At 39.6% G+C, this 15,727-nt stretch overlaps 1 protein-coding gene across 1 annotated transcript; it reads right to left on the reverse strand.

Moving 5' to 3' along the window:
• Positions 1–3,457: 3,457 nt before the first annotated feature.
• Positions 3,458–15,116, reverse strand: srms.S (src-related kinase lacking C-terminal regulatory tyrosine and N-terminal myristylation sites S homeolog). Its single transcript, XM_018238264.2, has 8 exons — positions 14,375–15,116; positions 11,228–11,349; positions 9,440–9,603; positions 7,796–7,937; positions 7,366–7,524; positions 6,333–6,514; positions 4,868–5,024; positions 3,458–3,741 (listed from the first exon to the last, which is right to left on the reverse strand). Exons 1-8 carry the CDS (start codon positions 14,719–14,721, stop codon positions 3,560–3,562), a joined length of 1,455 nt encoding a protein of 484 aa, XP_018093753.1. The 5' UTR covers positions 14,722–15,116; the 3' UTR covers positions 3,458–3,559.
• Positions 15,117–15,727: the final 611 nt, after the last annotated feature.

Consider the following 15,727-nt stretch of genomic DNA (forward strand, 5'->3'; position numbering starts at 1 on the left):
ATTGAATTAGGATGAATTCCCCAATATACATTTATTGTGTGTTTGTTCTGCTTTTCTGCCTCTCAGCTTGTTCCCATTTGTTATTTATGGGTTAAGGTGGTTTTTATTTGTGTCATAGTCAGTTCACATAATCTTTTTGATAAGGTGAGATTTGGCCTGAGGTTATTAGCTTCCCCTTGCCTATTGGACAGCGTGTAGAATCACAATATTGTTCCATGTAATATTTATATCCCTTACAGGTTACACAATCTGTTCCCATGTGACACCTATAGAAAAAAGAGCCGTTCTCCTAATGGATTTTAGCCTAAGCCAACTGGCAAGTCCATAAAGAAACACTTTACAAATTATATATTTTAATTGATAAATAGATTTGTTTTCAGTCTCACAGAAACATTGGTTGGAAAATAGGAGGATATTTCAGTCAACAAATGGTTAAAAATACTAGCAGCCTCAGTTTCAAAGTTTGGGGTAGAGTGAAAAATAAGGGCCAATGTTGTTTATGAGTGTCAAACCTTCCACTGTCGGCTGCTAACCAGTCTCTATGTTTTAATTTGCGGGTTACACCAATAATGAATTGGTCTCTCTGTACTCTCCAGCTGGCACCTTATTCAGAGCAACTGTCATTTTAGTATGAGGCATACAGTATGTACAGATGGAAATACCTTTGTGAAATAGGGTTTTAAAGGTTTAAATGGGTTGTTCACCTTTAAATTTAGTATGACATAGGGAGTGATATTCTGAGATAATTTGCACTTATTTTCATTTTTTATTATTTAGCTTTTAATTCAGCAGCTCTCCAGTTTCCAATGTCAATATTCTGCTTGCTATGGTCCAAATTACCCTAATAACCATGCGTTGATTTGAATAAGAGACTGGAATATGAATAGGAGAGGCCTGTATAGAAAGATGAGCAATAAAAAGTTGCAATACAGGTATAGGACCTGTTATCCAGAATGCTCAGGACCTGCGGTGTTATGGATAACGGATCTTTCTCTAATTTGAGTCTTCATACCTTAAGTCTACTAGAAAACATGTAAACATTAAATAAACCCAACAGGCTAGTTCTGTCTCCAATAAGGATTAATTATATCTTAGCTAGGATCAAGTACAAGCTACTGTTTTATTATTACAGAGAGAAAGGAAATATGTTCTAAAAATTTGGATTATATGGATAAAATGGAGTCTATAGAGAGGACTTTGCTGTAATTCGGAACTTTCTGGATAACAGGTTTCCAGATAACGGATCCCATACCTGTACCAATAAATTTGTAGCCTTACAGGGCATTGGTTTTTTTACATAGGATCAGTGACCCCCATTTGAAAGCTGAAAAGAGTCAGAAGAAAGAGGCAAATAATTAAAAAAACTATAAAAAAAAGAATTAAGATCAGTTGAAAAGTTGTTCAGAATTAGCCGTGAACCACACCTTTAAATATGTGCAATTTTGTATTTGTAAATATGCCTGTTTTCCATATGCTCTGCAACCTTTGTGCAATATCAAATACCATATCGCCCTATGGTCGTGTCTCTTTGCACCCATAGAATGGAGTACACTTGCTCTATATCTAGTGCCTGGCAATCTGTGGGTTCTGGCAAATGCCAGAGGGGCTGCTATAAGGTCCCATAGAAAGTTAGTATTTAGTGGGCTGGTGGGGGCTGTTTGGGCCTCTATGTGGGCTGATTGGGCCTCTGTGTACCTGAAATGCCAGGGCCTATTTTAATTCTCAGTCCAGACCTGTGTAGTGCTGCCTGCACCTGAGTTCCCGAAAGCTTGTGCCACATGTTCTGCTGAAATAATTGGATTAAAAGGCATTTGCCGGTATATAGGTGTGCTTCTTCCAAATTAAGTTGTTGTAAATGGGCAGCCCATGGAATACCTCCTAGATTGTTTTATTTGGATGTCCAAAGTAGGGAGTTCTAGGGTCTAGAAGGTATTGGGAGCAATTACTAATTTGGCATCTTATTAAAGAGTGCATGGGGGCTTCCGTCTGGTCTCCTCTTGATTGGGCAGGTTTGATTTTAACTGTGATTGAGGACTGCATCGGCTAGTTGATGAAGTCCTGTGACCCGCCAGCGCCCATTCTCTTCGCTGTAATCCGCTCGTTTGGCAACCTCGCCACGTGAGTGGATCTTGTCGTGTATGGCCACATTTACTTTAAGTGCAGGGCTCCCTTGTGCCAAACAGATAGTAAGGTGGTCACACACGGCAAGATTTAAGCATGCGATTTGAGTCCTTAAGACTGATTCTGTCGGAATATCGGAAGATATCAATCGGGCAGGTTTGATTTTCCCCTCCGATTGTGGACCACATTGACTAGTTGATGCAGCTCTTGTCCATTTGGCGCCTATTCCCATTGTTGTTATCCAATCAAATGCAATATCGTCCTGCATTTGGTGGGCATATTGGGGGGAGATCTCCAAAGGAGCAGATCTTATAGTGTATGACCACCTTTACACTACAAAGGTAAAGAAGTTGCAGAGCAAAATGGCAAATCTGCTTGACGGAGGTTCTACTGCAATTTAACATTCATCCACAAGCTACAAATGGATAAATGGATTGTACCGGACAAGAAGCTCAAGCTTACAGTAAGATCAATCCATCCCAAGACTAACGGAACTCAACAAACCCCAGTTACTTCTGTCTTGACAGTGCCATTTTGCTTGGAGCATATTCAAACCACCCTGGTTTATAAAGTGACAGTGATAACATTCAGCATCACTTTGTATATTTGTTCTTTGTTACTGTGTCCAACAAGAGAGCTTTAATTTCTTCCCTTACCTTCAAGGCTCCTCATTCCACATATTCTAGATTCAGAGCCTTTCTTCCTGGATGAAGTGCAAATACTGCTTTATATATATATATATATATATATATATATATATATATATATATATATATATATCTATCTATATATATATCTATATATATATATATCTATATATATATATCTATATATATATATCTATATATATATCTATATATATATATCTATATATCTATCTATATATATCTATATATCTATCTATATCTATATATATATCTATATATATATATATCTATATATATATATATCTATATCTATATCTATATATATATATCTATATCTATATCTATCTATATCTATATCTATCTATATCTATATATATCTATCTATCTATATATATATATATATATATATATATATATCTATATAATACACAAAAGCCATGAATATCCTGTAAATTATATCCTTATAAACGGTGAGTTCTGATGTCATCAGTTATAAACGGTGAGTTCTGATGTCATTTCTGTCACATGACTCACCGAAACTTGTGTATTATAATAAATAAAGTACCCCCAGTTGTAAAATATGAGGATATTAGAAGTTACCTCGGAGTTTCCTGACCTGTATAAAAACACTCGGCCTTCGGCCTCGTGTTTTTATATGGTCATGAAACTCCTCGGTAACTTATAATATCCTTATATTTTACAAAAGGGGGTACTTTATTCACTATATATATATATATATATACAGTATATATAGCCCAGAAACTGCCACCCACTTGGATACCCCATGATTATCATCGGATGTTACGCTGGATGGCAGTCAGTTTCTCCACAATTTCATAGAAGCTTGGTCTTTGGTTAGGTTTTTCCTGCCAACATTCCAGCATCAAGGTATAAATATCAGTACTACATCGATCCGGCTTTGGAAGTCTGTATCCCGAAGTGACTTTAATGAACACTTCGCGGTTAAGCATTCCTGTGGAAATAAGCACCAAAATCAGCAGTAGGAAAATTTGAGTTTTATTTATTTATAGAGGTTTGTTAATATCACTGGACTCCACAGCAGACATCTTCCAAATTCAATTTTATCGAAGTGTAACCTTGTTTCATGAGCCAATGAGACCCAACCTAAAGGCCAATTAGGGTAACATTTTGCTTATTTGTGCCCTGGGTATATATCTGTAACCTTGTTATGAGCTAAGGGGGCCCTGCCTGAAGGTCAGTTAGGTGGAGATTTGGGGCGAGTGCTTATTTGTGCCCTGGGTACCCCTGGAACTATAGTAGGGTGACTGTTACCCCAATTTCTATATATCTGTAACCTTGTTATGAGCCAAGGGGGCCCAGCCTTAAGGCCAGTTAGGGGGAGATTTGGGGTGAGTGCTTATTTATGCCCTGGGTACCCCTGGAACTATAGCAGAGTGACTGTTACCCCAATTTCTATATATCTGTAACCTTGTTATGAGCTAAGGGGGCCCAGCCTTAAGACCAGTTAGGGGGAGATTTGGGGTGAGTGCTTATTTGTGCCCTGGGTACCCCTGGAACTATAGCAGAGTGACTGTTACCCTTATGTTTCTATATATCAGTAACCTTGTTATGAGCTAAGGGGGGCCACTCCTACATGTATAAAACACAAAAGGACCTTTTCAAGGATATTGCATTTTTGCACCCAGATCTAAATGCACCAGAGCTGAACATCCAAAGTAAAAGAAAACAACTGGAAGATCAAGCAGTGCCCAAGGCAGGCCCCGAGAAACCACAGCAGCCCTAGGCAACTTTATTTCTCTCCTGCTTTTGTCACCCTTGTGAAATCACCCATGGGTGCCTATGTAAAATATATTTGCATTGGAGAGGATTGGAATGAATTTTTCCTGGCCCCATGTGCCATTGCTTCAATGCTAGGCAGACACCAGTAATCTTTTCTTACCGTGCTATGTGAACAATCCTGTCGCAATATTTTCCTGTGTTTTATATTTATATTCTATATGCAAAGCCAGATGGAACAAAAGACAGAATTTTAGAAATAAAAAAGATCTACCATAGAACCAACACCCCAGGAGATTGTAGGATAACATTTCCTGAGTGAATACTCTTGCTGTCCTTACCTTGATAGGGCTGCTGTCCCAACATGAAGACTTCATATACAACAATGCCATACGACCAGACATCAGACTTTGTAGAGTATTTTTGATGTGTCATTGCCTCCGGGGCTGTCCATTTAACTGGGATGTTCTTGTTGCTTTGCACTAAGTAAAAATCATCCTAAAGAGTTGACAGAAACACAGTAAATTAATTAGGTAGGTTACTGGAAAAGTGGTAAACATGAATTTGTGTGATACTTCAGTTGTGAGCTGGCTTCGGTTTTGACCACTTTTGTTCATAGTGAGTCCGACTATAGCCTCATCTCTGCTGATCACTTTCTGTAATTGCGAATTACAGAAGACACATGTAGGGACCCATAGGGTTAAATTGCCCCCATGGCTTTATATCCCTACCCTTCCTCCTTTCCCTAGTTGCTGGGCAAAAGACCATGTATCCAGTTTATTGGCCAAGAGGTGTAATAACCACTTTTTACCACACTTTAATAAAGTGTATGGTAAGGGGTGGATCTTCCACTTTGGCTTCTGGTGTCCTTTCCAGCTGGATGTTCCCATTGAGCCTGGGTACACCAAGGCCCAGTAAAGCCATTGCCCTAGAGGGACCAGTACCTCTAGTGATTGAGTCGGGGAGCAGGGACCCCATGAACGAGGTTAGCTAGAGACAGGTTATATCTGTTATAGACTCTCTAGGAGCGTAAGATAGAGAGTACAGATAGCAAGAACAGCTTTGTGCTCCATCAAGGATCTGTAGCAGGGAGTAGCTTCCCAAGGCTCCTAGATTGCCTTTAGTGAAGGGACCACAGTGGATAGGGCATCAGGCTTAGACGTCTTCTCCCAAACCACTCCACTGGGTGGAATCCGGACCACTAAAAGGTTAATCTGCCTGGGATTCCTTTTACCGCTTGACTACAATGCCTTTTTGGAGTCACATTCCTCAGCTGTATCATCCTTTGCCTGTTTCAGCACTGCTAATACTACTTGCATATACCTCATGACTGTAAGTAAACCTGTGGGTCATTTGTCTAGAACAAATAAACTTGTTACTCGTTTGTTTCACCATAAGAACCTCCTGTCCAGTATTCCTATTTTTATTGCACAGTAGCCTGAGCGTTGTAGTTACACTACACCATTCCTGAAATCTTCCACTTAGAGAAGGCCCTAGCCTGAAGTGTTTGAGTCACATGTAACCCATGCTCTTATCACTAGCTGGTCATTAACTACTTTGGTCTGCCTAGCCCAAGTTAGTGTTACACACATTTGGCTCAGAAGCATGCTCTGATATCACTAGGGGCTTGGTTTTGTCTTCTACTATACATTATTATCAGCATAGAATAGAAAAAATAGAATAATTAAGTATTGCCCTGTACTAAGCACAACAGAGCAGAAAAATCTTAGTGTATAATTTGTCTTTAGGTTCTTTAGATGTGGACAGTAGCCTTTACTATGCTTGGCAGAGGCTATGATGACTAACCTTGAGTAGCCTGGCTAATCCAAAATCGGCAATCTTGCACACCAGTTCCTCTCCCACAAGCACATTGCGAGCAGCCAAGTCTCGATGTACTAGATGCTTGTTCTCAAGATATGCCATCCCGTCTGCCACCTGAGAGATGATGTGCATGAACTTAGGGTCTGTTAAATGAGGTCCTTCATCACCTGCACAGGCAGAAAAAGTTTGGTTAAAAAGTTACCTCATGGCAGGAGAGGCCCTGCATTCATCTATCCCAATCACCTCTCGATGGGGCTCATTTATAAACACTGGGCAAATTTGCAACTGGGCAGTTACCTATAGCAACCAATCAGTGATTCACTTTTTAAGGCCAGCTGCAAGTAGAACAATGAATGCAGCAATCTGATTGGTTGCCATAGGTTACTTCCCAGGGGCAAATTCATTCAGTGTTTGTAAATGAGCCCCATTGTCTGGATGATTACTGACTTTTCTCACCTATGACCTTTCTTTCTTTGATGGTCCTTATCTATGTACTCCCTCCCAGTCAAGATATTCACTGGGCAAATTTGCACATGGGCAGTAGTCCATAGCAACCAATCAGTGATTAGCTTTTTTCAGTCAGCTGCAGGAAGAACACTGAAAGCATTCATCTGATTGGTTGCTATGGATAACTGCCCCACTGTCTATATAAATACAGAGGCAGAGAAACACCTACTTTATCTAACCCCATAATACCCTGTGAGTGATTCCACCTACAATTGTGTCCTTATTTATTGCAACAACAGAACAGCTGCATCTACTGTAGTTTGTGTCAATGGCTGTATATAAATCATTTAGAAGATGGAAGAAATATTTCAGCTTCTAATTGTATGGGGTCTATAGCAAAACAAATAGGCAATACATGACACAACTCATGTAAAAAAACAGCCATGTTGTAACACGTCATGTTATTAAATGAAAAAGGGATATAGGGTTGCAAGCATCCCTGCTACACTACAGAGGATAAGTGTGATGGAACCTTGGATTGTCGTAGAGGAAAAGTTGGGTTTGTACTGACCTCTCAAGAACTGTTGGAGGCTTCCTTTAGACATGAGCTCAGTGACTATATAGATCGGTCCTCCTACTGAGCAAACTGCATAGAGTTGGATCAGGTTCCTGTGACACAAGTTCTTGAGAGCATCGACCTCCTTCTTAAAATCACTCTCATTAATGTTGTCTGCAAGATTGAAAATCACATAAATATAATCACCCCTAAAGATATTTATTGTACTAAAATACATCAGTATTATTGCACCCCCCACATTTTTTTTTTATTATTGTGAAGCTGTTCCCAATTTTAAAAGGCGGTCACGGGACATCACACATTTGTTTAATGCCAATTCTCCTTTAAAATTAGTAGATAAATACTACTCTTTGCACTTGGTAATCCAGAATTACAAATATTAAGATGTAGAAAGGCAAAATATGTATTAGTTCCAAGCACTAGCCTTGTTTGAAGGTCTTTATAGCAACTTTATCTTTGTCATTCCAGAATCCTTCCCAAACTTCACCAAAATTTCCTGCTCCTAGTTGCTTAATCAGCTTGAACTCACTGCGTGGCCTTTCCCACTGGTCTTTTTGATGAACAACCTACAAGAACATAATGTTATGAATAGATAGATAGATAGATGATAAATAGATAGATAGATTCATGCACACCATCTCATCAAACATATTCTTGCAAGTTTACTTTGGATCCTACATACATTTATAGCCATTGGTTGGTTTTCCTTTATTTTGTCTTCTCCTCCAAAGTACTGGAACAGTATGTACACAATGTCTCTGATATATGTTCACAGCAAATCATAGTGTATAAAAACCAGGTGTACTGCCAAACAGAGCCTCAGTGTAGGCTGACAATCCACACAGGGGATACTAAATGGCCAATCACAGCCCTTATTTGGCACCCCAGGAACATTTTTCATGCTAGTGTTGCTCCCCAGCTTCTTTTACTTCTGAATGTTGCTCAAGGGTTCTAAAGGTTGGAATCCTTTAGACCATTAATGGTTTTCTTAAGCTTCATTATGTTTCGTTATGATGTCTTCAGAGTTTCCAGAGGTCTCTCCTGAAGTTTAGTACTGCCACAAATCTTTCCTCTGTTGGTGGTATAATTTCAACAGGTTGCAGTTGCATGCTTTTCTGTTATTTCACGCTCAGTCTATTGGGTTTATTTAATGTTATTGGGTTATTGGGTTTATTTAATATTTACATGATTTTCTTGTAGAATTAGTGCAGAAGGAAAGTCATTTACACTTGGGGGTGCCAAAAGTCCTCCTCAAAAGCATGGACGAGCATCAGGAACGATCGTTCACTTTTCAAATTTCCCCGAAATAGCTAGCTTTTTTTTTAAGTTCAGATTTTCTCTCTGAGCATGCACAACCACGAGCTGAAAGTAAGAAGAGGATCGCTCCGTGGTGTTTGCTGGCAGAACCCCCGAGACTGTGCAGTTTTCTGCTGACAGATGCACCAGCCTGGGGTGTCAGATAAGTAAATGCAATCACTTAGGGGTGTCTAGCTTTTGGCACCCCCAAGTCTAAATAAACTTTACTTCTCCTTTAAGGTATGAAGATCCAAATTGCAGATTGCTCTGTTATGCAGAAAACCCCAGGTTCTGAGCATTTTGGGTAACAGGTCCCATATGTCGGTCCCATATGTCATATTTATCCTATTCTGGGATCCACCTGTAATTTTGTCTCTAGATGTTCTATAACACTTTGCGATGTTTTGTTCCCCTGGATTCATAGATAATACAGATACCAACTACATTTCTGATCTTTGCCCATCTGCAGCTTTCAACGTTCGTGTATGGCCACCTTTACTCCTATGCACTACTATTTAGATGACTAAATTAGATGCATACTACTATAGACTGACAGTTGTGCTGGTGCTAAGCATATTTGTAAATAACTTAACATATCAGGATTGTCATGATGAGTATTTAACCAGAATGCAATGAGACACGAGTACCCGGAACTCCCTTGTAAAAGACATTGATGTAAATGAAAAACATATTTCTTGAAGAACTACACAACGTAATATAATAATGCACATTAGTTTCTGGAGTATTACTGTTTTAATGACTTCATACTCACCCAGACACAAACCTGGAACAACGGACTTTTGATGAGTTTCCAGTTTACTTTATAAAAGCCGATGAGTTCTTCAATGGTGGCAAAGAATCTTTCATTCTGAATATAAAACTCGCCCTTGGCACTGACACTGATGCGGAAGTGGCTGACTTTGTTCTCATTGCGCACTGTGCATGGGAAACACAACATAAAAAAATCCACTATATCGGATTAGCTCAGTCTGAGGGGGAGAGGAATTCACATTAGTTTTACTTAGGTAGGACCACATAGCAACCAACTGGAGTTTTGCCTTTATCAGCCTTACTGCAGATAAACAAGCAGAGTTGGCATCTATGAGTTAATGGGGTGGTTCACCTCTAAGTTAACTTTTATTATGTTATAGAATGGCTAATTTCAAGCAACCTTTCAGTTGGCCTTCATTTTTTCTTTTTTGTAGTTTTTGAGTTATTTTCCCTCAACTTCTGTACTTTCCAGCTTTCAAATAGGGGTCACCGACCCCATCTAAAAAAAACAAATGCTCTGTAAGGCTACAAATGTATTGTTATTGCTTTTTATTACTCATTCAGGCCCCTCTCCTATTCATATTGCTAGGGTAATTTGGACCCTAGTAGCCAGATTTCTGACACTACAAACTGGAGAACTGTTGACTACAAAGCTAAATAACTCAAAAACCATAAATAATAAAAAAAAGAAAACCAATTGGAAATTGTCTCAAAATATCAATCTCTACACCATACTAAAAGTTAATTTAAAGGTGAACAAACCCCTTTAAGATATATCATTAGACAAATAGTGCAGAATAATAATCAGAGATCTAGCCACAGAAAATGCTTTCTGGTTTATGTCACTGACAGTTCGGTTTAGAAAGGAGCACCTAGAAAGGAAGTAAACAGATAGAAAGAAGGATTAGCTGAAGAATATCTCAAAATAACAATGTCTTTAATGTATTATATGTAGTACTATATGTAGCAACATGGAGCAGAAGGTAGTCATTGCTTCTTTGTAATACTAATACTAACTGATCTGCAAGGAGTGTGTATTGTCTCTACTTGTCTGTGTAGGTTTCCTCCTGGTACTCTGGTTTCAGGCCCGGACTGGCAACCTGTGGATTCTGGCAAATGCTAGAGGAGCTGCTGTAAGATGCCATAGATAGTCTCTATTTAGTGGGCTGTTCCGACCTCTGGGTTCTTGAAATGCCAGGGCCTATTTTGAATCTCAGTCTAGTCCTGCCTGGTTTTCTCCCCCATTTTAAACCATACAGTATGGCTATATGGCTCCTGATAAAATTTTCCCTAATGTGTGATATTAACTGTAGATTATAAACTGGACTGGGACTGGGACTGATGAAAATTAGATATTATGTATATAAAGCACAGCTTAAATAGGGCAAGGCTATACAAATTATAGAAAAACCCCAGACATTTTTATATAGTTATTTTACTTCCCCTCTAAATGGTGGATAGAGTTGAACGAATCCCCAGTGAGCCTGAGGCATTTAGATTCATCATTTTACATCTCAGGGCACCAGGAGAATGGATATTTGCATTACATTCACCTCCACCCACATCCCCTTTTAAAGAATAAGGCTGAAATGTGAGCTCCCCACACCCTAACTGCACGTAGAAGTGATACATTATTCATATGTATATGCCCTAATTAAAGCTGCACATCAGACATGACCCCCACTAGGCCCTCTGTACTCATTAGCATTGTTGTATTTTTTGGGGGTTTAAAAGAAAGAATGGGTACACAGTGAAAGTGGGGGTTCCCCCATAGAGTGAAACAACGCACCAGATAGTGAGTAATGCCCAGGGGTGCTGTCACTGGGGCGCACAAGGAATGAGCCATGGGCATTTGGAGGACTCAGGAGCAGCCTTTCAGCATCATTGCGATTTGCCACTTCAAAGTACCAACTGTATTAACAACAATGAGAGAGAAAATGTCACATGATGGTACTGAAGGCATGGATTTTCAACATACTGACTCACTGCTACAAGACCCATGATTCTCCAAAAGGAATAAAGCTGGCCATAGACGCAAAGATCCGATCGTACGAATCAACGTACGATCGGACTTTCCCATCTCCCGACCCTCCACTAACCATTCAGATCAAAGTCTTTACCATTCCGATCAAATAAGAACAGATCACCCAATGTTCTGCCCCTGACAGCAATCGTACGATACTTATGTCTGACAACACTAGTGACAGTCTCCCTCTGAAAATCGTACGATCGGCGATACACGCAGAGATATTATCGGCAGGCGACAGAAATTTTCTAACCTGTCCGATCGACCAAACGACCAATCTCCGACGGACGAAAAATGTCGGGACTCTCCACACACGGTCCGAAAATCGTACGAATCCACGATTCGTACGATCGGATCTTTGCGTCTATGGCCAGCTTTAGAGCAGTATGTTCGGCTACAGAGCTAGAGGAATTAACAACATAAAGGAAAGAAAGAAACATAGCTACACAAGGACAGGTATTAGCAGTAGGAAGGGAGCAGGATACTTGACTGTAGGGCAGCGGCTGTCTGACTATATTTCAGTTCAAGACTCTCAATTAGAAAGAAGAAGGAGGGCAGGATACTTGGTCGTAGATGGAGTGGAATTATAAAGAAGAAGGAGGGCAGGATACTTGATTGTAGATGGAGTGGAATTATAAAGAAGAAGGAGGGCAGGATACTTGATTGTAGATGGAGTGGAATTATAATAAAGAAGGAGGGCAGGATACTTGATTGTAGATGGAGTGGAATTATAAAGAAGAAGGAGGGCAGGTTACTTGATTGTAGATGGAGTGGAATTATAATGAAAAAGGAGGGCAGGATACTTGATTGTAGAAGGAGTGGAACTATAATGAAAAAAGAGGGCAGGATACTTGATTGTAGATGGAGAGGAATTATAATGAAGAAGGAGGGCATGATACTTGATTGTAGATGGAGTGGAATTATAATGAAGAAGGAGGGCATGATACTTGATTGTAGATGGAGTGGAATTATAAAGAAGAAGGAGGGCAGCATACATGATTATAGATTGAGTGGAATTATAATGAAGAAGGAGGGCAGGATACTTGATTGTAGATGGAGTGGAATTAGAATGAAGAAGGAGGGCAGGATACTTGATTGTAGATGGAGTGGAATTATAATGAAGAAGCCGGGCAGGATACTTGATTGTAGATGGAGTGGAATTATATAGACGAAGGAGGGCAGCATACTTGATTGTAGATGGAGTGGAATTATAATGAAGAAGGGCAGGATACTTGATTGTAGATGGAGTGGAATTAGAATGAAGAAGGAGGGCAGGATACTTGATTGTAGATGGAGTGGAATTAGAATGAAGAAGGAGGGCAGGATACTTGATTGTAGATGGAGTGGAATTAGAATGAAGAAGGAGGGCAGGATACTTGATTGTAGATGGAGTGGAATTAGAATGAAGAAGGAGGGCAGGATACTTGATTGTAGATGGAGTGGAATTAGAATGAAGAAGGAGGGCAGCATACTTGAATGTAGAAGGAGTGGAATTATATAGACGAAGGAGGGCAGCATTCTTGATTGTAGATGGAGTGGAATTATAATGAAGAAGGAGGGCAGGATACTTGATTGTAGATGGAGTGGAATTATAAAGAAGAAGGAGGGCAGCATACTTGATTGTAGATGGAGTGGAATTAGAATGAAGAAGGAGGGCAGGATACTTGATTGTAGATGGAGTGGAATTAGAATGAAGAAGGAGGGCAGCATACTTGAATGTAGAAGGAGTGGAATTATATAGACGAAGGAGGGCAGCATTCTTGATTGTAGATGGAGTGGAATTATAATGAAGAAGGAGGGCAGGATACTTGATTGTAGATGGAGTGGAATTATATAGACGATGGAGGGCAGCATACTTGATTGTAGATGGAGTGGAATTAGAATGAAGAAGGAGGGCAGGATACTTGATTGTAGATGGAGTGGAATTAGAATGAAGAAGGAGGGCAGCATACTTGAATGTAGAAGGAGTGGAATTATATAGACGAAGGAGGGCAGCATACTTGATTGTAGATGGAGTGGAATTATAATGAAGAAGGGCAGGATACTTGATTGTAGATGGAGTGGAATAAGAATGAAGAAGGAGGGCAGGCTCCTTGATTGTAGATGGAGTGGAATTATAATGAAGAAGGAGGGCAGGATACTTGATTGTAGATGGAGTGGAATTATAATGAAGAAGAAGGGCAGCATTCTTGATTGTAGATGGAGTGGAATTATATAGACGAAGGAGGGCAGGATACTTGATTGTAGATGGAGTGGAATTATAAAGAAGAAGGAGGGCAGTATACTTGATTGTAGATGGAGTGGAATTAGAATGAAGAAGGAGGGCAGGATACTTGATTGTAGATGGAGTGGAATTATAATGAAGAAGAAGGGCAGCATTCTTGATTGTAGATGGAGTGGAATTATATAGACGAAGGAGGGCAGGATACTTGATTGTAGATGGAGTGGAATTATAAAGAAGAAGGAGGGCAGCATACTTGATTGTAGATGGAGTGAAATTATAATGAAGAAGGAGGGCAGTATACTTGATTGTAGATGGAGTTGAATTAGAATGAAGAAGGAGGGCAGGATACCTGATTGTAGAAGGGGTGGAATGATAATGAAGAAGGAGGAAGGAGAAGGAAGAATTAGCAGCAGGAAGAGAGACGGAATCTTAGTTTCAGAGGGAGGGAATACTTGGCAGTAGAAGGAATTAGCAGTAGGCAGATGAAATAACAATGCTTAAAAGACTTTAACTACTACTGAGTGGTGGTGTATTATTTAAAAGGAAGCATGGCATGAATCATAGTTGACATATGTTTGCACCCCTTTGCCTTTATGCAGAAAATCAAATCTGCAAATAAATCCACCCAATCTTTCACATGCCTCAAACACATCTTCTGTGCTGCAATTCATATACTTTATACTCACCGTTCTTGAATGGAGTAGTGACCACCTGGGAGACTGGACTGAGCCACGTAGGATTTTGGAACTAGCCCACTTTCCATACTGCCCGTTAGTTTCCTGACCAAGAGGTAGTCACCTTCATCCCTCAACGTATACAACTCTTCACCCTGCTCAATTGTCAGCTCATCTTTACTTCGGGCATCAAAACTGTACAGGGCTGTAACTATGTCTGCTATGGAGATGAAGCTGATCGGGGGCGTAGAAACAGATCCCCTCCCATTGCTACCGTTCCTGACGTTGCTTGAAGGAGGCCAGATTTTGTCCCAAAGGAAATTCAGACAATTTAACTGTTCCCTTAGAAAGGATTCCATGATATAGGGAAAGTTCTTCTGTAAAAAGTCCTGGTCACCATTAGCCAGAGAGAACTAGGCGGATTTTGTGCTTTGGGAACGAGATTGAGGAGAAAGTTATTTTTCATTTGCAGAACTTCCTCATTGGCTGCACAAATAGAAACCTGGGACTGAGGTATATTATGTTCCTCCAATAGGAGGTGTGTCAGGAATGTGACCCAACCTGCTGCCCTACATCACAATGATATCCTTTAACTGAAAAAGAGTGAACCCCAAGGCTTTAGATAAGGAGCTGAATTCTTTATGTCACAAACTGAAAGCTCTGTGGTACAGGGTATATGTATCATGAATTCTCAGAACTTTGCTTGTTTATTGTACAGTAGGGCCTGTTTATAAACGCTCCCCATGAATAAATATCATTTATTTAGTCAGTATATTGAGTTATATTTACTTTAAAGGGACGGTTCGCCTTCAAGATAACGTTTAGTATGTTATAGAATGGCCAATTCTTAGCAAGATTTCAATTGGTCTATATATTTTTTTTTATTATTTATAGTTTTTGCATTATTTACCTACTTCTTCTAACTCTTTGCAGCTTTCCAGTGGGGGTTGCTGAACACAGTAGCCCATAAACTATTACTCTGTGAGGCTACAATTTTATTGTTATTGCAAATTTTTTCGTTACTTATCATTATATTCAGGTCCTATTCATAATCCAGTCTCACATTCAAATCATTACTGGGTTGCTACAGAAATTTGCTGAAATTGTAAGCAGCTGAACAAGGAGCAAATAATAAAAAATGAAAACCAATTGCAAATTGTCTCAGAATATCACTCACTATATCATTCTTAAAGTAGAATAAAAGGTGAACAAACAGTACAATATGAGGGTATAGCTTATTGTGTGCCCAGAACATTCCTTCTCTGCATATTTGTATTTATACATATGGGAGAAGGTGTCATATTGTTTCCCTTAGACAGTACAGTATGAGGGTATAGTTTATTGTGTGCCCAGAACATTCCTTCT

Source organism: Xenopus laevis, chromosome 9_10S (genome assembly GCF_017654675.1).
Source record: "Xenopus laevis strain J_2021 chromosome 9_10S, Xenopus_laevis_v10.1, whole genome shotgun sequence".
Classification (NCBI taxonomy): Eukaryota; Metazoa; Chordata; class Amphibia; order Anura; family Pipidae; genus Xenopus; species Xenopus laevis.